This window comes from Portunus trituberculatus, chromosome 7, assembly GCF_017591435.1.
Source record: "Portunus trituberculatus isolate SZX2019 chromosome 7, ASM1759143v1, whole genome shotgun sequence".
NCBI lineage: Eukaryota > Metazoa > Arthropoda > Malacostraca > Decapoda > Portunidae > Portunus > Portunus trituberculatus.
Genome location: NC_059261.1, coordinates 7,881,544 through 7,903,143, shown reverse-complemented (window position 1 = coordinate 7,903,143; position 21,600 = coordinate 7,881,544). Strand labels below are relative to the sequence as shown.

At 46.1% G+C, this 21,600-nt stretch overlaps 2 protein-coding genes across 3 annotated transcripts in view; one reads left to right on the top strand and one right to left on the bottom strand.

Moving 5' to 3' along the window:
• The first annotated feature begins 5,192 nt into the window (after nucleotides 1-5,192).
• Nucleotides 5,193-14,696, top strand: LOC123520311 (lysine-specific demethylase 3A-A-like). Its single transcript, XM_045282516.1, has 11 exons — nucleotides 5,193-7,803; nucleotides 8,178-8,743; nucleotides 9,271-9,554; nucleotides 9,841-10,538; nucleotides 10,753-11,069; nucleotides 11,308-11,571; nucleotides 12,214-12,371; nucleotides 12,467-12,713; nucleotides 13,069-13,120; nucleotides 14,271-14,448; nucleotides 14,624-14,696. Exons 1-11 carry the CDS (start codon nucleotides 5,193-5,195, stop codon nucleotides 14,694-14,696), a joined length of 5,448 nt encoding a protein of 1,815 aa, XP_045138451.1.
• LOC123520260 (acid phosphatase type 7-like) overlaps nucleotides 13,953-21,600 on the bottom strand; it is a 13,743-nt gene continuing 6,095 nt past the window's right edge. For both annotated transcript variants that reach the window (XM_045282404.1, XM_045282394.1), the window contains exons 5-11: nucleotides 21,174-21,249; nucleotides 20,723-20,820; nucleotides 20,195-20,378; nucleotides 19,340-19,482; nucleotides 18,543-18,683; nucleotides 17,052-17,220; nucleotides 13,953-16,643 (exon numbers count right to left, since the gene is read on the bottom strand). In XM_045282404.1, coding sequence (XP_045138339.1) covers nucleotides 16,566-16,643; nucleotides 17,052-17,220; nucleotides 18,543-18,683; nucleotides 19,340-19,482; nucleotides 20,195-20,378; nucleotides 20,723-20,820; nucleotides 21,174-21,249 — 889 coding nt within the window. In that variant the 3' untranslated portion in view covers nucleotides 13,953-16,565. The remainder of the gene's footprint in view (nucleotides 16,644-17,051; nucleotides 17,221-18,542; nucleotides 18,684-19,339; nucleotides 19,483-20,194; nucleotides 20,379-20,722; nucleotides 20,821-21,173; nucleotides 21,250-21,600) is intronic.

The window sequence follows — 21,600 nt, the reverse complement described above, 5'->3', positions numbered from 1 at the left end:
ACTTCAACTAGAGCCTTTAAAAAGTCATCTCAGGGGTGTCTTTCATGTTTATAATAGAGAAATCTTATTAAAGTCATTAGGATCGTAAAAACAGCACTCTAAACCCATGTCTCTTCAACTTTGGAGAATTATTAGAGGTCGTGTGTGATGGTTTAGAATAGAGGGAAGTGGAGAAACCTGGAGGAGGAGGAGGAAAGCTTTGTCAGTGAAGAGAAATATTTTAAGAAGAATAAGAGGAGCAGCTGCAGGAGGAGGAGGAGGAATAGAAGTACTTTGATGAGGAGCAGGAGGAGGAGGCAGAGGAGGAAGAAGAAAGTAGATGGTTAATAATACCTAATAAATAAGGAAATTACATCAGTTTTGTTTAGAATGAAAACAAGGAAGTGAAAGCAAAGGGGAAAGGAAAAAAACCCTATCTTTTTCACACACACACACACACACACACACACACACACACACACACACACACACACACACACACACACACACACACACACACACACCTGTCTCATTCTAAACTTCTCAGGTGTGTGGTGTTGTAAGCAAGTATAGAGAACAAGGAGGAGGAGGAATAACAGATGGTGGTAATCTCACACTGATACACCACCACCACTACCACCATCACCATTACTAGGTACTCTTATTGTTACTTAGAGAGAGAGAGAGGAGAATGTTTTTGTGTATATGTTCAAAAAGAAAGGCAGAAAATTTGAAGGAGGAAGGAAAAAGTGATTGTTTTCTATTTTTGTGAAGGGAGAGGAAGAAAGGTAGAAAGGGAAGAAGAGGTGGAGGTGGAGGAAAAACAGAATGAGGAAGAGGAGGAGGAAGAAAAAGTATATAAAGGGAGGAAGAGGAAGTAGTATTATTTTCACAAGAAGGATGAATAGAAGAGGAGGAGGAGGAGGAGGAAGAAGAATAATAATATAAGAAGAATAAGAAGAAAAGGAAGAAGAGAGTGATGCAATCTAATGAATATGTATAATTGTATAAGATAAAAAAGGAAAAAAAAGATGAGAGGAAAAAAGAGGGAAGGAGAGAGGGATGGTTTGACAAAAGGAGGAGGAGGAAGAGTATTTTAACATGAGGAAAGGAGGGAAATTATTTAAAAAGGAGGAGGAGGAGAAGAGAAGCGATTTAAAGAAGAGGAGGAGGAAGAGGAAAAAATTGAGTATGGAAAGGGGAAGAAGAGAAGTATTTTAAAATGAAGAAGGAGGAAGAAGAAAAGATCTGTGAACCTGAAGAAGATGAAGCATTAAGAAGAGGAGGAGGAGGAGGAAGAAAGAGAGAAGGGCCAGGGTTCAGAGTCACAGCCTATGCATGATTTTATTGTAACATGGAGGAGGAGGAGGGGGAAGATGAAGAAGGAAGAGAAGTAAGAGGAAGGAGAGGGCCAGGATTCGGAGTCACAGCCTATGCATGATTTTATTGTAACATGGAGGAGGAGGAGGAGGAGGAGGAAGAGGAAGAAGAGGGCCAGGGTTCGGAGTCACAGCCTATGTATGGTTCTATTGTAGCATGGAGGAGGAGCCACGGAGAGTGTTGGGGGCACCACCACCACCACCACCTTACCTGCCGACCACCTTGGCCAAACCTATTACCTCAGTGGCCTCAGCAACCACCACCACCACCACAACCACCACAACCACCACCACTATCCCTCCAACCACCATCACAACCCACCACCACATCAACAGCAACAACAACAACAACAACAACAGCAACAACAACAACATGCACCACCACCACCCACCTCTCAACATCAACAACAACAGCAACAACACCACAACCACCACCATCAAAATCACCACCACCATCACAACCATTTACTTCTTATATCTCAGCAACAACAACAACAACAACAACAGTCTCACAATAAATCTTATCAAGTCCCCAGCCATTCCCAGGTATGATTGCCCTCTCTCTCTCTCTCTCTCTCTCTCTCTCTCTCTCTCTCTCTCTCTCTCTCTCTCTCTCTCTCTCTCTCTCTCTCTCTGCTTGTGCTTTCTTTGTTTCGAAAAAAATGTATTATTATTGTTATTTGTCTGCTTGACTTGCTCCCCACCCCAACTCTCTCTCTCTCTCTCTCTCTCTCTCTCTCTCTCTCTCTCTCTCTCTCTCTCTCTCTCTCTCTCTCTCTCTCTCTCTCTCTCTCTCTCTCTCAGTATGCTGTTTTTCCTGTTGCTTTATTTGTTTACTTTTTTTATCTTCCATTTCCTTGCCTCCCCCCCATCTCTGTCCCATCCCCATCAATTAGTAGCTCATACACCCCTACCCTCTATCCCTCAAACCCCCTACCCCCTTTTAATTCACCCCCCCAGTCCTCCATCCCCGATCGTATGACTTGACATTTTACTGCCTCCCATTTGTGTCTGTTTGTCATGTTTTCCTGCAAGCAAACAAGGCTGTGTATAGAGAGGAGTTATTATTATTATTGTTATTATTATTATTATTATTGTTGTTATTGTTATTGTTATTGTTATTATGCATTGTTTAGTTAGTTTTGTTTATTTGTTTACATTTTTTCTTTCCGGCACATGAAAAGTTGAGCCAAAAATAAGCGAAAGAAATGGAAATAAAATCGTGTTTTCTACTACTACTACTACTACTACTACTACTACTACTACTACTACTACTACTACTACTACTACTACTACTTGATGTGTCTCCTACATTTAAAAAGTACCTGGGTTCGATCCTGGCTCAAGGCTTTTTCCTGGTGGGAGAGGTAGCAGTGCTGATACCAAAGATAACGGTGAGAGAGAGAAATTGCCACACACACACACACACACACATACACACACACAAGATAAGGATATGTAGAAATAGTTTTGTGATTAAGTAATGGATGAATAAATGTGTTATCAGGGAAAGTGTGTGTGTGTGTGTGTCATAACAACAGGCTAGACAAATAGAGTCATATATAGCACACATTTCTATAAACACAGGAAGGGACTAAGAGAGAGAGAGAGAGAATATTATATCAGCTTGTTGACAAATTGCTGTAAAAATAGACAAAAACATTTCATAAACAGAGAGAGAGAGAGAAATGTACCAAAAGACTCAAAACATCTTACAATACATCTCTCTCTCTCTCTCTCTCTCTCTCTCTCTCTCTCTCTCTCTCTCTCTCTCTCTCTCTCTCTCTCTCTCTCTCTCTCTTTCTTTCTTTCTTTCTTTCTTTCTTTCACATAACACTTTCTAAATATATACACTCCCACCACACAGCACTTCTCACCTCCTTTTGTGCCAGGGAGTGAGGGAGATGAGGGTGTGTCAGGGTAGCTGGTGACAGATAAGTGTTAAACCTCTACCACTTCTAAACCCCTTCAGTATAGAGACACATTTTTACTACGAGTTTTAGGGTTCGATTAGACCTTTTATTGACATTAGGAATGGTCTATGGAGTTCAGAAGATTAATGGCTACAGTCTTCACTATTTTAGCCCCTTCAATACATACACACATTTTTACTACGAGTTTTGGGGTTCAATTAGACCTTTTATTGACATTAGGAAGGGTCTATGGAGGTCAGAAGATTAATGGCTAGTCTTCACTATTTTAGCCCCTTCAATACATACACACATTTTTACTACAAGTTTTGGGGTTCGATTAGACCTTTTATTGACATAAGGAAGGGTCTATGGAGGTCAGAAGAACAATGGCTACAGTCTTCACTATTTTAGCCCCTTCAGTACAGACACATTTTTACTACGAGTTTTGGGTGCAATTAGACCATTTTATTGACATTAGGAAGGGTCTATGAAGGTCAGAAGATCAATGGCCAGAGTCTTCACTGTTTTAATGCCCCACATAAGTTTCTGAAGCTGTATAAAATCACCAAATAGTAACCAGAATGAATATGGAAATGTGTCATGGTACCAAAAGGGTTAACGTTATAATATTTAGATGGAAGTAATAAAAAAGTGATTATTCTTCCTTTGCTTAACTACAGGTGTGGGAATTGAGTTATTTGGAAGTTATAGATGGTTATGAGGAATGTTTAAGTAGTAGGAGGTTAAAAAGAGTAGTTTATTCAGGTTTATAAGGGAAAAAAATGATTACTTTTCCTCTTTGCTTAGCTACAGATGTGGTTTTTTAAAGTTGTAGATGGTTATGAGGAATGTTTAATTAGTAGGAGATTAAAAGGAGTAGTTTATTCAAGTTTATAATGAAGACTGATTATTTTTCCTCTTTGCATAGCTACAGATGTGGGAATTGAGTTATTTGAAAGTTATAGATGTATATGAGGAATATTTAATTAGTAGGAAATTAAAAAGACTATAGTTTATTGAAGTTCATAATGGGAAAAGTTGTTTATTCACTTTTTTATGGACATTATGACAAACATAGTGATTTATTGAGCTAGTGATGAAGGAACAGTGGCAATATTCACTCCTTGTTTATAGAGAAGGATTAAATACAAGTCTTAACATCATTGAAGTTTTAAAAAAGTAATTCAAGTTGCCGTATTTTCTTACCGACTAAAACAACGTAGTAAATTGTTTAGTGGGAATAATACTGCACTCTAATATAAGGAAGAATTAATTGTGCACAGCTGTTTTTCTTCTATTTTATTTGTTAGAGTTTGAATTATTACTATTACTACTACTACTACTATTACTATTACTATTACTATTGCTGGTGGTGTTTGCTTTGCTTACTTGCGGGATGTGATGTTTGCTCCTGTTTTGCCCCCTTGCGTTAGTCCCAGACAGATGACATTAGTGTGGTGTTGTGCTGCGGCAGGGCTGTGGTGGTGTGGTGCCGCTCTAGTGGTGGTGGCTGCTGGCATCTTGTTTACCTGTTTGTTTGTTTTTTTTTCTCTCCATTGCTGTTTTGTGTACTGTGTGTGTGTGTGTGTGTGTGTGTGTGTGTGTGTGTGTGTGTGTGTGTGTGTGTGTGTGTGTGTGTGTGTGTGTGTATGCATGGAGCATAGGGGATGGGGGGGTGTGAAAACCTAGAAGGGTAGTCTCTCTCTCTCTCTCTCTCTCTCTCTCTCTCTCTCTCTCTCTCTCTCTCTCTCTCTCTCTCTCTCTCTCTCTGTATGTCTGTGTGTCTGTGTGTGTGTGTGTGTGTGTGTGTGTGTGTGTTGTGGTTGGTGGTTGGTGGTGCTTTCGGTGTTCTGTGGTGGTGTTGTTGTGCTTGAGGCTGTTGGCTGGTGGGTGTTGGGTCGTGGTGTGTGGCCCGTTGGCCATGGCGAGAGTGGTGCCTGATGGGTTGTGCTCTGTTTTACAGAAGGTGGGTGGTGGATGGAGCCAGCTGAGCGGCCTGAAGGAGCGCCTCGACCCCCTGGATGAGAGGCAGATGCTGGAGGAACGGCAGCGGCAGGAGGAGGCTGCCGCTGTGCGCCGTGCACAGGAGCCAGAGAAGATGGTGCACGAGAGCATCTACAGGTTATTTCGTGACACTGAACGCCGAGAGCCGCCCGTCAAGAGCCGCTACCCCCCGCCGGCACACTCCAGCAAGCCACCACAGCCGCCGCCGGACAAGCCAGTGGCGGCCGCACCGCTGCCCAAGCTGGCTGAGCCAAGCTTCAGCCTGATGGGCTACATGCCGAATTACCTCAAGGAGCCGCCACCGCCCCAGGCCGCCAAGCTGCACGACCGCAGCCCCTACAGCAGCGGAGGCGGCAGTGGCGGCAGCTACCATGACCACCGGGAGAAGGCGTCCGTCATCATCCAGCCAGAAGCCAAGTATGACAAGGGGCCGCCACCCGCCATGGCCCTCAGCCCCAAGCACCGGCCTCCGGAGCGCACCAGTCCCTTCCCCCCCTCCTCAGCGTACAAACCCCATGACCCCTCCCCTGCCCTCTCCTCCGTGCCCCACACGGCCTCCTCCGCTGCCACGCTGCACCGCAGTGTGCCCGGCCACCACCCACCCTCCATGCCTCATGGGGTAGAGCTGGCCAAAGCACGCCCACCGTCCTCACCCCACCCAGCCTCCGTGCCCGGCCACCCCGACCGCTATTACACAAGCAGCCGGCAAACCCCCACCACCTACACCTCCAGCCTGATCACGGCCGGCCTGGTGCCCAACCCCATCCATGTGTCCGTGGCCGCCAAGGCCAAGGTGGGCTCCCCGCCACCCCAGATGTACGGCAAGCCAGGCATCACCACGGGCACTCCAGTGTGCCGCCCAGACACGCGCCCTGCCCAGCCCGTGCCCCTCACCAGCAAGGCCCCGACGCCTGGCCCACCTCCGGCTCACTCCGGCCGGCCTGCCCACCCCCACGCTGAGAGCCGGCCACCGCCAATGCCACCACATGAACAGCGGCCATATGACGCCCGCATCTACCCCCCGCCAGCCCCCTCACCCCACCACAAGCACGTGGTGGCCCCAGGGCCGCCAGCTGCCCGCCTGCCTCCCACCACCTCACCCCACCTGCCAGCCCACCCCTCCTTGGCTCCTCAACCCACCCAAACACAACCGCTGGACCTCAACACGCGGGAGGATGCTGCCTCGCCGGCTAAGCGCCGCACCGCCACGCCCTCGCCACAGGACACCAAGAAGGCTCGTTATGACCCCAGCGTGGCGCCGCCCAGCCAGCCACCACTGCTGTCCCGGGTGTCGGAGCCCAGCCCCCTGTACCCTGCCGCTGCCACCACCATCACCACTGTCGAGAATCCCGTGGCCCTGGCTGACAGCTTGCCCCGCGTGGGCAGCCCTGTGTCCCGTCCACCCAGCCGGCCGCCTGCCGTGGGCACCCCCACCGCCACAACGCCACAGCCGCCACGCACCGAGAATTCCTCCCCGCCAGGTGGCCGTGGCTCTGCCGAGCCTGAGAAGAGTGTGAGCCCCGGGCCGGTGGGCGGCTACGTCCACAAGCTCAAGAAGGCGTGGCTGCAGCGGCACGAGAACACTGCCGAACCCTCGGCCGTGCCACCCTCCTCGGGGACCAGCCTGGCTGCCAGGGTGACCACGCCGCCCCCCACCACGCCATCCTCCAGCCCGCCTGCCAAGGCCTCCCCTGCTGCTGCTGCCTCTGTCAAGATGGACGCCAATAAGCCTGGCCAACGCAAACCCAAGCCGCCCAACAACATCCCCAACGGCCACAGCCAGGAGGCTGCCGCCGGGGGCCGGGAGGAGTCCACCTCCAGTGACTCAGAAGGTGGGGCAGCGCTGGGCCCGGCCGGCATGCGTAACAAACGGGGCAAGGCCAAGCGCAAGATAAAGAAGATCAAGCGTGGTAGTGGTAGCGGGGGCGGTGGCAGCGACACCAACAGCGACAGTGACAAGGACAGTGACGGCAGTGAGACGGCAGCCACCAAGGGTGGTGGCCGCCTGGCCTCCAAGCCAGACGTGGAGCCCAAGAAGCGCGGCCGCAAGCCCAAGACCAAGCAGGAGAAGGAGCGTGAGGACAGCGGACCCAAGGCCAAGAAGATCAGAGAGGACGCCCCTCCGGGGGACCCCCTGCAAAAGCCCCCCGTGGCTCAGCTCAAAAAGACCGGTGAGAGTTTCCTGCAGGATGGCTCCTGCTATGAGGTGGCCCCCAAGCTGCCCAAGTGCCGTGAGTGTCGCTGGACGCCGCACCAGCGCAACAAGAAGATGCCCAACATTTTCTGCCGCTTCTATGCCTTCCGCCGTCTCCGCTACACCAAGAATGGACAGCTGGCCGTGGCGGGGTTCTCTGACCCCATCAAGGATGCTTTCGGGGACGACCTCAAGCTGTGGCTGCCAGACGTGGACAACACGCCGTCGGATCTGGATGTGGACATCAGCAAGTTTCTCCTGACGCACGTTGGGGACCAGTTCTGTGACCTAGTGGAGCAGGAGAAGGAGGCCATGGCGCTGCACATGGGTGACGGTGAGTGTCTTCCCTCCAGTCCAGCCACTTGTACCTTCATTGATGGACAGATCAGTATAAGGTAGGAAAAACAACAACAAAACAATTTATATTACTCTTGATGTAGAAGGCACAACAAAATTTAGATTTCTCATCAGTGCATCCCTGAAATGTCAGGTTCTACTTGCACCATTAACAGACACCATTAATGCACACACTGCCACCTCGAAGAATTTGTATTTTTAGCTCCTCTGACTAGAAATTAATAAAAAAAAGGCACTCACCCTCCTGCTTTTTGTGCTTTTCTTGCTCTTTTGTTGGCCTTGACCAGCAAGCTACACAAAACAAGACACTCCTCCACTCACCACACTGACCACCCTGTCCTTTGCCCACAGACTCAGTGGTGGCATGGAAGCGTGTGGTGCAGGGCGTGCGGGAGATGTGCGACGTGTGCGAGACGACCCTGTTCAACATCCACTGGGCATGCAGCAAGTGTGGGTTCGTGGTGTGTATCGACTGCTACAAGGGACGCAAGAACGGGACAGTGAAGGTCTGGGACGAGGGCGGCAAGGATCGTGACGAGTACTCGTGGCTGCTGTGTGCCTCCCGCCTCCCCCACGAGCAGGACAAACTCATGCTCACTCAGATCATCTCTGGCAATGCTCTCCTGGACTTGGGGAGGAAGGTGCATCTTGGGAGGCACCAGTGGAGCATCCCGCAGTACTGTGAGTGTCCCGAGGCCAAGCGGTACAAGGACCAGGTGCCGGAGGATGACAAGAAGAAGGTGAATGGGGTGAACAAGGAGCTGCTCAAGACTTTCAAGAAGGAACCCAAGGTGGAGTTAGTCAATGGTGCTGTCAAGGCGGAGAAAGTCAACGGCAAGGAGGAGGAGGAAATGTCCAACTCTCCACTTAACTTCTTTGCTGATGTGGCGCTGTCCAATGACAAGAGGGAGAGTGAGGTAAGGCTGGGAGAGGGAGAGGGACTCATCATGTTTGTGAATTGTGGAAGATTTTTAAAGATGAAATTGGATGTTGATTTCAAAGCTATTGATTGATTTTGCTTGCTGTATTATTTCTCCTCTCATCCTTCATCTTTCCATGTTATTCTCTCTCTCTCTCTCTCTCTCTCTCTCTCTCTCTCTCTCTCTCTCTCTCTCTCTCTCTCTCTCTCTCTCTCTCTCTCTCTCTCTCTCTCTCTCTCTCTCTCTCTCTCTTTCTCTGATATTGGATGTTGATTTCAAAGCTATTGATTGAATTTGCTTGCTGTATTATTTCTCCTCTCATCCTTCATCTTCCATATTATTCTCTCTCTCTCTCTCTCTCTCTCTCTCTCTCTCTCTCTCTCTCTCTCTCTCTCTCTCTCTCTCTCTCTCTCTCTCTCTCTCTCTCTCTCTCTCTCTCTCTCTCTGTCTGTCTGTCTGTCTGTCTGTCTTTCTTGCTGCCTGCCTGCCTGCCTGCCTGCCTCATGGTGCTCCTCCCTCCACAGAGTTCAGACTCGGACTCAGACTCAGACTCTGATGAGAAGGAGGGCAACTTTTCCACACTGCGGAAGCTCCTCATTCAGCCCAACGGCAACACCAAGGAGGAGCCGGCCAATGCGGCGGCAGCGGCGGCAGCAGCAGCAGGTGCTCGGCCAGCCAAGGAAAGCAGCAAAAAGCGGCCCAAGCTGGACACAGTAGATGAAGTGATCTCATCCGTGATCGACCACAGCTCAGACAAGGACGATTCCAAGGACAACAATCAAGTCGTGCTCAAACACTTCATCAGAAAGTAAGTGATGCCGCCTCACCTCACCTCACCTCACCTCCCTCCCTCCTTCCCTCCCTGTGGTGGTGCAGTGTGGTGTGGCCTTGCACTGCACTCACACAACACACATTTGATAGTAACAAATCTTATGAATCTGATGTTATGTACATAATTGGATTTCTGGAATTTCATTAATAAGTAGATTGATTATATCAGTGTGTGTCACAGACCAAAAAACAAAAGAAATCCTTTGCCTGGCCTTGTCTGCCACCACTTGGCCCAAAGTCTGACAGCCACTCCTCCCTGCCAGGTACAATTATGGCCCGCGTGGCCGCGACCCGCTGCCTATCCGCATCATGACCAAGACAGAAAGCAGCCTGCTGTACCCCGGCGTGGCCCACTCATGGCTGTGTGACGGCAAGCTGCTGCGGCTGCTGGAGCCGCTGGCCCCGGGCAACACGCCGCTCTTCCAGGACATGTGGAAACGTGGCCAGCCTGTCATTGTGTCTGGCGTCGGCCAGAAGCTCAATGCCGACCTGTGGACGCCGCAGTCGTTCTCAAAGGACTACGGGGACATCAAGAACGACCTCATCAACTGCCTCACGGGGAACATCGTGCCCAACCAGCCCATGCGCAAGTTCTGGGACGGTTTCGAGAACTACGGCAAGCGGCTCAAGGATGAGAAGGGGCAGCCCATGGTGCTCAAGCTGAAGGACTGGCCACCCGGGGATGACTTCGCCGAGATGCTGCCGTCCAGGTTTGAAGACCTGATGAACGTCCTGCCCATGGGCGAGTACACGCGGCGTAACGGCCGCCTCAACCTGGCCGGCCGCCTGCCGGAGTGCTTCGTGCGGCCTGACCTCGGACCAAAGATGTACATCGCTTACGGCTCTGCCATCCACCCCAACCGAGCCTCCACCAACCTCCACTTGGACATCTCGGACGCCGTCAACGTGATGTGCTATGTGGGCGTGCCCAAGGATGCCGACTACCAGGAGCATGTCAAGGGTAAGTCAGGGACACCTTGGGAGGGAGGCTGGGGGAGGGGAGTACTAAAGGCTGAGGAGGGGAAGATGATAACTTGAGGAAAGTTAAGGAGTATGAGTTGAGAATTCACTGCTAGAGAAGGAGGATCAGGAGTCATTGTTGTTGTACAAGTAGTGTGTCATTGTCAGTGTTGTTTCCGCGCTGCACTAGCACTCACTGTCCCATCACATTACAGAGGTGTTCAAGGCCATAGATGAGGCGGGGTGTGACATCTTGACTCGGCGCCGCGTGAGAGAGAAGGAGGAGGTGCCGGGAGCTCTGTGGCACATCTACCACGCCCGGGACTCTGACAAGATAAGAGATTTGCTCAACAAGGTGGCCATTGAACGTGGGGACAAGCTGGAGCCACACCACGACCCCATCCATGACCAGGCCTGGTACCTGGACGGCCCTCTGAGGGAACGCCTGTACAAGGAGTATGGCGTGGAGGGATACGCCATCATCCAGTGTCTGGGCGATGCCGTCTTCATTCCCGCCGGCGCGCCTCACCAGGTTAGTGCACCAGGCTGACACTGTCCAGTCACTCACTCACCACAGCCTCATACAAATCTTTCCCTGTCCTTTTCTCTGCTTCCCTGGACTGCTAGATGTACAAACAGCATCAGTACAACCATGAGACACCACCACCACACTAACCTGACATGTCTTGGCTGTCTCTATTCCTCCAAAGACAGCCACAGCCATGACGCCAGCACAGCATCCTCTAACTACCCCCTTGCCTCCCCCGCAGGTGCGCAACCTCCACAACTGTGTCAAGGTTGCCGAGGACTTTGTGTCGCCGGAGAACGTGTCGTACTGCTTCCACCTGACGCAGGAGTTCCGGCACCTGAGCGACACCCACACTAACCACGAGGACAAACTCCAGATCAAGAACATCATCTACCATGCCATGAAGGACTCCATGGCGTGCCTCCTGTCCATCAGCAAAGAGGCTCAAGTGAAGGAGGAGGAGAGTGACACCCCCTCGCCGCCTGCCGCCACCACAGACAAGAAAGTGAGCGAAACAGACTCATGAAAGTGACTTGAGTGACTAGTGAGTGCGGTCGAGGCGGCGGCAGCGGCTGTTGTGTCGTGCACTGCGTTCGCTGAATTTTTTTACAGTGTTGTTCATATTTTTTTCTAACTTAATTCCAAGTCCTCCACACGGTCCGGTTGTGGAGAGAGTGATCGAGTGAGAAGTGAGACAGACAGACAGACAGACATATGTAAGCATTAGTGGCGGTGCCGGCGGCGGCCGGCCCGCCACGCCCACCCCGTGTTCCACCCAGCGACACTCGCCAGTGATGCCGCTCTGCTCATGAACGCTCCTGTTCTGAAACTGAAAAGAAATGTTTCCTAATTTCAAGTGCAAATAAACTATTCCACTTTGAATTGTAAGAGACAGAGACAGTGAGTGGTGTCAGAATTGTAAGTGAACATTGTGTACACACACATCAACACATCACACACATTAAACAAGAGTCCATTACCTACATTTTTGATGTTTATTAACAAAGACAGATAAGTTAAGTAGAAGACTACGTACGTACGATGGCGGTGTTATAATTTATTAATCCTATACGATGTACTAATCACAGTGGACCTAACTCTTAAGAAGATTAATATCTGTATCTATGGTGTACTTAAAACATGCCAGCGATGCAACAGACTGCAGCCAACCGCAGCCACAAAGCCGCGCCGCGCCAGCCCAGCCAGCCACGGCAATGCCAGCAGCGGCAGTGGCGTCTTGGCGGTGACGCCCAGCTGCTGTTGGGTGTTCCTGGCGGCGGTGGCGGTGCGGCACCAGGTGGCAATGTAAGGAGGAGAGAGAAGAGAGAGAAACCACTGCCTATTTCAAAGCTCTCCCTTCCAAGCTATTTCTTTGATGAATAAACTCGTGTTGTCTCTAGCAATCTCTGTATTGTCTTGCACACAAACACACGTACGAATTTTACAAGTAAGGCTGGCCTGGGCCTGCCCTCGGGCGGGGCGCAGCAGCCATGGCCCGGGTCAGCGGAGGGCGTGAGGGGGGGACGACCCAGCCCACCACAACGACCCTCAGCTCCCCGACCCTCCCTCCCCTCCCTCTCTGGGCCACACGCAGCCATGTCATTATTTTTGTTCATTTTGTACATTGATCTCATTGTTGGTGTAAATGTGCGTAGTGTTGAGGGATGGATGTTAACTGGTAGGATGACGGCGGCGCGGCGGCAGCGTCTCGCCTCGCCCCGCGTCGTCGTGTTGTTATCCTCGTTTTACCACGGCAAAAACTAAAAAATAATGTGTTGACAATTAAAGGAGGAAAGACAGAAAATAATTTTTTAGAAGGGAATTGAAATTGTCGGATGAACACAAGTGATACGTATGAAAAATAAATAAGTAAGGGCATCTTGTTGCCGCTGACTGACTCCTTTGTATTTAAAAAAAACGACTGCAAAAAAAAAAAAAAACTTGAAAGGTAATTTATTTGCTTGTAAAATGTCGGGCGGATATAGAGGTGTACATTGTGTAGGCTTGTAGAGAGACCCAGAGCCTCGCCCACACGGCGCCGCAGGCACAGTGCGGCAAGTGACTACGTTTTTGTACTGTCGATATGTAAAACACCACAATTTGAATAGTAAAAATGACGCCATAATCTGTTTTCATTATCCAGAGGCAAGTAGCTGTAAGGATGAGGAAAGGCAGCCACCCCCACCAGTGTGTGTGTGTGTGTGTGTCCCTGGCCACTGGTGCCATCACTGCTACACCAGGCCAACTGTGAGTGTGCTGCAGCCAGTGGACACGTGGGGCCCTGGCCAAGGTTATCTTTTAAGTTTTTTTGGACATCATCAACTTTCCTCTCAAGCTAACTGATGTCTTGGGGGCACAATTTTCACAACTTTCCTTTCTATATTTGATATCTTACTGGACTTCAACTTTCCTTCCTATTTCCCTGTGTCCAATTCTAAAAAAAAAAAGTATGTAATTGGAAGATGGCCATGAGGGAATCTTCCATTTGTTTGTGTGTCTGCATGACCTAATTCATTCTCTCATCTCTTGTGCACACTTTATTGCTGGCAATAACGGACATCATAGCACACGAAGGGGTCACAACTGTAGCTGCACATCCTGCACATCGAGTATTTAATTTGTCACTAGAACTATGAAGATCATTGAACTCCTAGTAGAACACATTGAAAATTGCAGTGCAGGGTAGAAGTGTCTCCGAGTATGGTCTTAATATCTGAACAAAACAAGGAACTGAAATGAAATCAATGAAAATAACACCATCATGAAAACAAATTAAGTTTAAGCCTTACCGTGACCTCTGTGAGATAGGTTGGCTCATGTGGTGATAAAGCTCTGAAATACATAATCCTTACTTCACTACAGGAGAAAAGCATTAAAATATTGTGCTTGAGGTGTTAGTAATATACTGTACTACATGTTATTTTACATTACAACCCAGTACATTGCCATACACCATTATAAGTAGAATAATAAGTATTTCACAGCAACGGTAAGTAAATTCTTGATACATACCTGTACTACTGAATTAGTATACATATCAAATATAGTTTTACAATACAGTGCATCTATGCCCCAATATTGATTATAACAATACTTTACATTTTATTTGCAACTTTTAAGAAAATGCAACATAAGTGCTCATAAATATTGAATCTATATAGGCCTATGCTTATAACCAGTGCTGGACTAATATATAATCACCAGGGTCAGCAGGAACTAGCCAGCCGCCATTGCACCAACACTCCTTTGAGAACAGCGATGGAAAGCTGAAAATCTCCCATACGTCACGGAACACTGTGTCGGTGAGGATCAGAATGCACTCGCAATGCTCTTGGCTCACCTTGCTGGATGGATCAACACCAAAGCTTTCCCCCACAACACAGTAAGGAACAACACAAGATTATAAAACAAGGGCATTGAGTGTGGACAAAAAATTCAGTTCTATAGTGGTGAGTGAATGGAATGGACTTGGTAATGAGTATGTTAGTGGTGAGTCATGAGGGACATGAGGGAGCTTTCCAAAGAGTAGACAAGGTTATGGGGACTGCCACTTGTAGACCTGATGGCTTCTTGCAGCTTCCCTTTGTGTTGTGTTCAGTTGATCCATCCAGAGACTTCAACCAAACTTAATCCATTGCAACCGCCTGACTGGCAATGAATAGTGTCACAATGAGGTAATTTGACAGCACACACTAGAGGCACCAAGATCTGAACCACTTGATCACTCTCTTATTGCACTCAGTCGTGTCTTTCGAGATTATATTTATAGTTACAATACATTTCATTAAGCTTAAGCACGATTAAACTCACAAGCAATACAAGTTTTTTTTTTAACTAACGTGCTCTTTTGCTGTGAGATCTGCCTTCCAAAAACTTTAATCTTGCATCTCAACATTCTATGAAGGTTGAAGACGTCACAGCAGTCTTGAAGAATGACAAACAAGCATCTCATTTCATTCCTTTGCCAGTGGTGCCTCTCAAACACTAACCTCATTTCATTCCTTTGCCAGTGGTACCTCTCAAACACTAACCTCATTTCATTCCTTTGATAGACACAAACTACAATGGCTTAGAACACCAGCACAGCCATACCAGTTGCCAAATAAACCTCACATAATCCAATGAAAGACAACAACAATACCATCACCCCAGATTAGACCTTTGAAAGAACCCCACTCAGACCAAGACACAGAAGGCGTTTACTGCTGTCACTGCCTTGGTCTGAGTGGCTCCTAATGTAGAGACTCTCACAACACACAGAGCACCTTATGATTCCCTTAAATCTACAGTACATCTCCATAACAGAGAGCCAAGGGTGTGTTCAGAGACTAAGTGGTACAGGACACATAACAAAGGATGATGTAGGCAAATTTTTCAGTGTCAGTAATAAGGATAGAGCAAGGACTATCTGAATGGCTTACAAATATTGCAGTTTGTCCTTATTGAGTGCAAGAATTTTCAAAGGCCACAGAGATGACTATAGCCAGATTCTTAAGACGATTTCTCCCGTTAATAATGCAGAAATCATGTTAATTTTCCACTAGATCCCTGAAAAACACCCTTAAAAACCTGCGTCACTTCAATTACAGCCTTTGGAAAGTAGTGAGGGAGTGGAGTAGAAGTGTTTCAAAATGTCTTATTAACTTATCTGCAACTCGCTGTTCATTCCTTTGTCATATTGTGTGTTTTGCAGTGAATTTCTACATATCAGTGGTGGGAGGCAGAGCTACATACTGGTGCTCAGCTACAGAATACAGTGCTTGTTTAGACAGAGAGATGGACACAGGTTAACCTCTTCAGTACCATGACGCATTTCCATATTCATTCTGGTGACTATTTGGTGATTTTACACAGCTTCAGAAACTTGTGTGGGGATTAACATGATGAAGACTGTGGCTATTAATTTTTCTGACCTTCATAGACCCTTCCTAATATCAATAAAATAGTTTAATCATACACAAATCTCAAGGTAAAAATGTGTCCCAGTACTGAAGGAGTTAATATATGTAAGTAGAGAAATGTAGGAATGTCAAAAAGAGACAGAGACAGACAGAGAAAGAGTTAACAGGCTAATGTATATAGATGATAGAGTGTAGGAATGCTAGACAGAGAAAACAGAGACAGACAGACAGACACAGAAATAGACAGTTAAGAGGACAGTTTTCCCTACACATATTGCCTAACCTCACAGAAAGAGACAAATATATAGAGAGAGATAGTAAGATGTAGGGAGGCAAGGAGAGAGAGAGAGAGAGAGAGAGAGAGAGAGAGAGAGAGAGAGAGAGAGAGAGAGAGAGAGAGAGAGAGAGAGAGAGAGAGAGAGAGAGAGAGAATGATAGTATGCAAGAATATTAGAGAGAGATGGACAGAAATAGAGTTTTTCCTAATTATCTTGTCTAATCTCACAAAAGAGAGAGAGAGAGAGAGAGAGAGAGAGAGAGAGAGAGAGAGAGAGAGAGAGAGAGAGAGAGAGAGAGAGAGTTAATACTACAATCTTCCTTACTTGCCCTGCCTAATCTCACTGTAAGCCACGTGTCTGTCTCGAATCAGCCACACACTGTCAATCACTTCGCCGCCCTGCAAAGGAAGAGAGAAATTGTCACCACTACTACCACCACCACTACTACCACCACTACCACTATCACCACCACTCTTCAAAATGTATAGTTGAATTGTGTGTGTGAATATTTAGTGTATTTTTTTTTATGAATTTAGTTTTGTTATGAAATGAGGTCCATATTTACTACTACTACTATTTCTATCAATATTACTATTACTACTACCACCATTACTACTATTCCTTAAACTACTACTACAACAACTAAAACTATCTCAATCATCACCAAACACATCACATACCAAACCAAACACACACACACACACACATACACACATCCCTAAACTAACCTAACCAAACACACAGAAACACACACACACACACACACACACCTAAACTAACCTAACCTAACCCACCCCACCCCTCACCTTATCATCCGACACCTGCTCCCAGTAAACGTGAGTCTTGTTGAAGGCAGTGAGGCGAGTGTAGCCGTAGTCAATGGACCGGACAGCTGACCAGTACGGCTGCTCTGGCATAAAGTGGTCGTGGATTTCCGAGCAGCCAGCCGACCCAGTGGTGAAGTGCACAGGACCGCTGGTGGTGGAATGAAGGGGAAATAGTAAAGTGATGTGGATTTTTTTAATGGTGTTTTTGTGGTTCTAGTGACAGGATAATATGATTTTTAAGGGTGTTTTTGTGATTCTAGTGACAGAATTCATGTTTTTTTTTTATTTCTAACAGGAAAAATATGTAATACAGATTTTTAAGGGTGTTTTTATGGTTCTAGTGGCAGAATTCATACGTTTTTTGTAATTTTAATAGGAGAAATAAACATTACAGATTTTTAAGGGTATTTTTGTGATTCTAGTGGAAGATTAATATGATTTTTATATTTTTAACAGGAGACAAACTACAGAGAGCTTGGTTATTCATCTTACTAGCCTTTGGAAAACAGTCAGAGAGAGAGAGAGAGAGAGAGAGAGAGAGAGAGAGAGAGAGAGAGAGAGAGAGAGAGAGAGAGAGAAGCATTTTTTAGTGTGTTTTTATAGTTCTAGTGGCAGATTAATATGGTTTTTACATTTCTACCAGGAGAAAAACTACAGACAACCTGACAATTCATCTCTGTGGCCTTGGAAATCAATCAAAGTGAGAGAGAGTCAATTTTTTTGTGTGTTTTTGTGGTTCTAGTGGCAGATTAACAAGATTTCTTCATTATTAACAGGAGAAACACTTAATAACCTGGTCAATCATCTCTGTGGCCTTGAAAAACAATCATAATGAGCGAGTGAGTCAATTTTTTTTTGTGTTTTTGTGGTTCTAGTGGCAGATTAACAAGATTTCTACTTTATTAACAGGAGAAACACTCTTAAAAACCTCTGTGGCCTTGGGAAACAGTCAAGGTGAGAGAATAAAGCATCTCCAATACAAATGTAGCTACAAATGTTTTCATCTCACTAACTTTCTCTCTTTCTCAATCTCTACTTCTCTTTTTTTCTTTTTTCTTTTTTTTTTTTCTTTTTGTCTTTCTATAATTTTCATCTTTTTTGGGGAGGGAAGCAATTTTGGTATATGTATGTATTTATATACGTATGTTTGTTTTCAAGTTAATAATACCTCTCTCTCTCTCTCTCTCTCTCTCTCTCTCTCTCTCTCTCTCTCTCTCTCTCTCTCTCTCTCTCTCTCTCTCTCTCTCTCTCTCTCTTTCTCTACTTTTCACATCCTTTCCTCTTTTCCTTTTTATAGTTTCATGTAAGTATGTATGTTCTCATGTTAATAACTCTCTCTCTCTCTCTCTCTCTCTCTCTCTTCTTCTTCTTCTCTCTCTCTCTCTCTCTCTCTCTCTCTCTCTCTCTTCTTCTCTCTCTCTCTCTCTCTCTCTCTCTCTCTCTCTCTCTCTCTCTCTCTCTCTCTCTCACCGTGGGTTAGTGTAGGGGTTTTCATCCGAGCCATTGAGCACAGTGTAGTCAAACATGGGCCAGAGTCTCTCGTAGGAGTGTTCATGGGCCCAGATAGCAAGGTCCACACCATACTGGTCCAACAAGATCTCCATTGGGTACCTGTCGGGGTTAGAGGTTAAGTTAGGTGGTGGTGGTGGTGGTGGTGTGATATTTTTTAACATCTCTCAGACATCTTCCCTTCCTCAGTTTTTTACTATGCGATCTTGTGCTTCTAATGTCATATTCTTCTCTCCAGGATCAGTTTCTCATTATCCACTTGGTCCATTTCGTTGATCCATTTATAAACTTGTATCAGATCCCCTCTCTCTCTCCCTTCTCTGTTCCAGGATTGGTAGATCCATAGCCTTTAGTCTCTCCTCATATGTCATCCCTTCAAATTCTGGAACCATTCTTGTAGCCATTTTTTGTAGTCTCTCCAACTTCCTTATGTGCTTCTTTTTATGGGGGATCCACACAACTCCTGCATATTCCAATCTGGGTGTGTGCATGTACTCGTATTTACCTAGTTGTAGTTTTCCAGGGCCTGGGCTTTATGCTGGTGTGGCCCCGTCTCCATATCTACACATATCCAATTTTTCTTTAAAACTATGCACACTCGTTGCTGACACCACTTCCTCACTCAAACTGTTCCACGTCTCAACACATCTTTGCGGGAAACTATATTTTTTAACATCTCTCAGGCATCTTCCCTTTCTCAGCTTTTTACTATGTGATCTTGTGTATGTGTGTGTTTGTGCGTATGTGTACAAACTCACGTATGAATGAGGGGCATCCCAACACGTGTGAGGCAGCTCTTCCTGGTGCAGTCGTCATGGTCGTTGTTGGAGCAGTACATGGGGCGGTGGCCAAACAGAATGATCCAGGGCCTCTCAGCACGCACCTCGGGTCTTGTGGCTTCCTGCAGGACAAAACACAGGTAATTCCATCCTAGTCAATTGTTACCTGAGATATTTCACCTTTAATTAGGGAAAGGTGGTTCATTTGTCATCCTTGAGAGAGAGAGAGAGAGAGAGAGAGAGAGAGAGAGAGAGAGAGAGAGAGAGAGAGAGAGAGAGAGAGAGAGAGAGAGAGAGAGAAATAAAGAAAATAAAATAGAAAGTGAAGAAAATAGACAACAAATAAAGAGATGATGAAGAATTAGGTTAAGTTAAGTTAGGTTAGGTTACAGAGCCAACACACACCTTCACATTCTCAATAAGCCAATTGTAAAGCCAGACGATGGATTAAATTAAGTTAGATTAGGAAAACTTAACCTATAATGGACCAGAAAAAATTGGTTAAGTTGGGTAAAGTTAGGCCAGGTTAGATTAGGTTAAGATATAAGGCTAACACACACCTTCAGGTCCTCAATAAACCAATCGTACTACCTGGCGAGGAATTAAGTTATGTTAGGTTGGGTTACGTTAGGCCAGGTTAGATTAGGTTAAGATATAAGCCAACACACACCTTCAGATCCTCAATAAACCAATCGTACTGCCTGGCGAGGGATTAAGTTATGTTAGGTTAGGTTAGGTTAAGATATAAGCCAGCACACACCTTTAGATCCTCAATAAACCAATCCTACAGCCTGGCAAGGGATTAAGTTAGGTTAGGTTAGGTTAAACACACACCTTAAGATCCTCAATGAGCCAATCATACTGCCTGGCGAGGGGCTTGAGGCCATACTGCAGGAAGTAATAAGCCTCTGTGTTGACGGCAATGAAGTGAACCGGCCCCATGTTCCAGCTGAAGAAGAGACTCTCCGTGTCTCTGTGGCCAGGCATGCTGAAGCGCCCACGGTAGTTGCTGAAGTTACTGATGGAGGCAAGACAAGGTTAGGTTAGGTAAGGTAAGGTTAGGTTAGGGTAAGATAAGGTATGTTTAGGTTAGGTAAAGGCAAAGTAAGGTAATGTAAGATAAAGTAATGCTAGGTTAGGTTAGGTTAGACTAGGTAAGATTAGGTAAGGTAAGGTAAGGTAAGGTAAGGTAAGGTAAGGTAAGGCAAGGCAAGGTAAGGTAAGGTAAGGTTAAGTTAGGTAAGGTTAGGTATTACTGTTGGAAGATTTTAAGGGAAGACATGAAGTTACTGTGTGTGTGTGTGTGTGTGTGTGTGAAGGGTATTACAACTGAGGGAAGCTCTCTCTCTCTCTCTCACTTACTACATATGTTCGTGGTTCCCTGGGCAGGTCATATAGGGCACATAAGCAGCGATGGGTTGGATCTCCCTCATAAACTCATCGCCGACCCTCGCGTTGTCCTGGAAATAAAAAAAAATAGAGACAAGGAGATGGAAGGAGTGTTGGTGAAGTGTTTGCCAGTAAATTCTCTCTCTCTCTCTCTCTCTCTCTCTTTATTTTCTGTATCTTGTCTTCTTTTTGTTTATTTGTTGTTGATGTTGTTTTTGTCGGAGGTTTGTGTTTTTGTTGTTGTTGTTGTTTTGTTAGTGGTTTGTAAAGTTTGTTACGTTTTATTTTCTATATTCTTGTTAATCTTATGACGGCGACAATAACAACAACAATAATAACAGCACGAAAAATAATAACAATAATAATAACAACAACAACAACAACAAGGGGGGGAGGAGGAGAGGGGAGAGGGGCGGTTACTCACAGAATCCATATCGTAGGCAAAATCTCCGACGTGGATGATAGCATGGTACTTCCCGGCCTGTGTCTCCACCTGCAGCCTGCAACACAAGGGCACGACGGGTTAGGGCAGGTCATAGGTCAAGGGGGAGGGGGTCAAAGGTCAGGTCACAGGTTCAATTTTGTTAGTCAGTGGTGAGAAAATGAAGATAATGAAGAAACTGTTTTGATTGATTGATTTATTATTTTTTTTATTATTAGGAAAGAAAATATTAAGATCTTTTATTTTTATTTCTTCTTATTATTATTATTATTCTTATTATTATTATTATTACAAAAAAATTAAGAAACTTATTTTTTATATATATTTTTTATCAAGATTTACATTATTTTGTTTCTTTATTTCCATTTATCTTTTATTCATTTATTTATCCATTCTATATTCATTATTA

Excerpts from the sequence above, each read along its gene's own strand:
- LOC123520311 (XM_045282516.1), top strand. The coding sequence starts at position 5,193 with ATGGCGAGAGTGGTGCCTGATGGGTTGTGCTCTGTTTTACAGAAGGTG. Across the intron at positions 8,744-9,270 it reads ATGACAAGAGGGAGAGTGAG|AGTTCAGACTCGGACTCAGA; the intron begins GTAAGGCTGGGA and ends CTCCCTCCACAG. Across the intron at positions 13,121-14,270 it reads GGCGCCGCAGGCACAGTGCG|GGTCAGCAGGAACTAGCCAG; the intron begins GCAAGTGACTAC and ends TATAATCACCAG.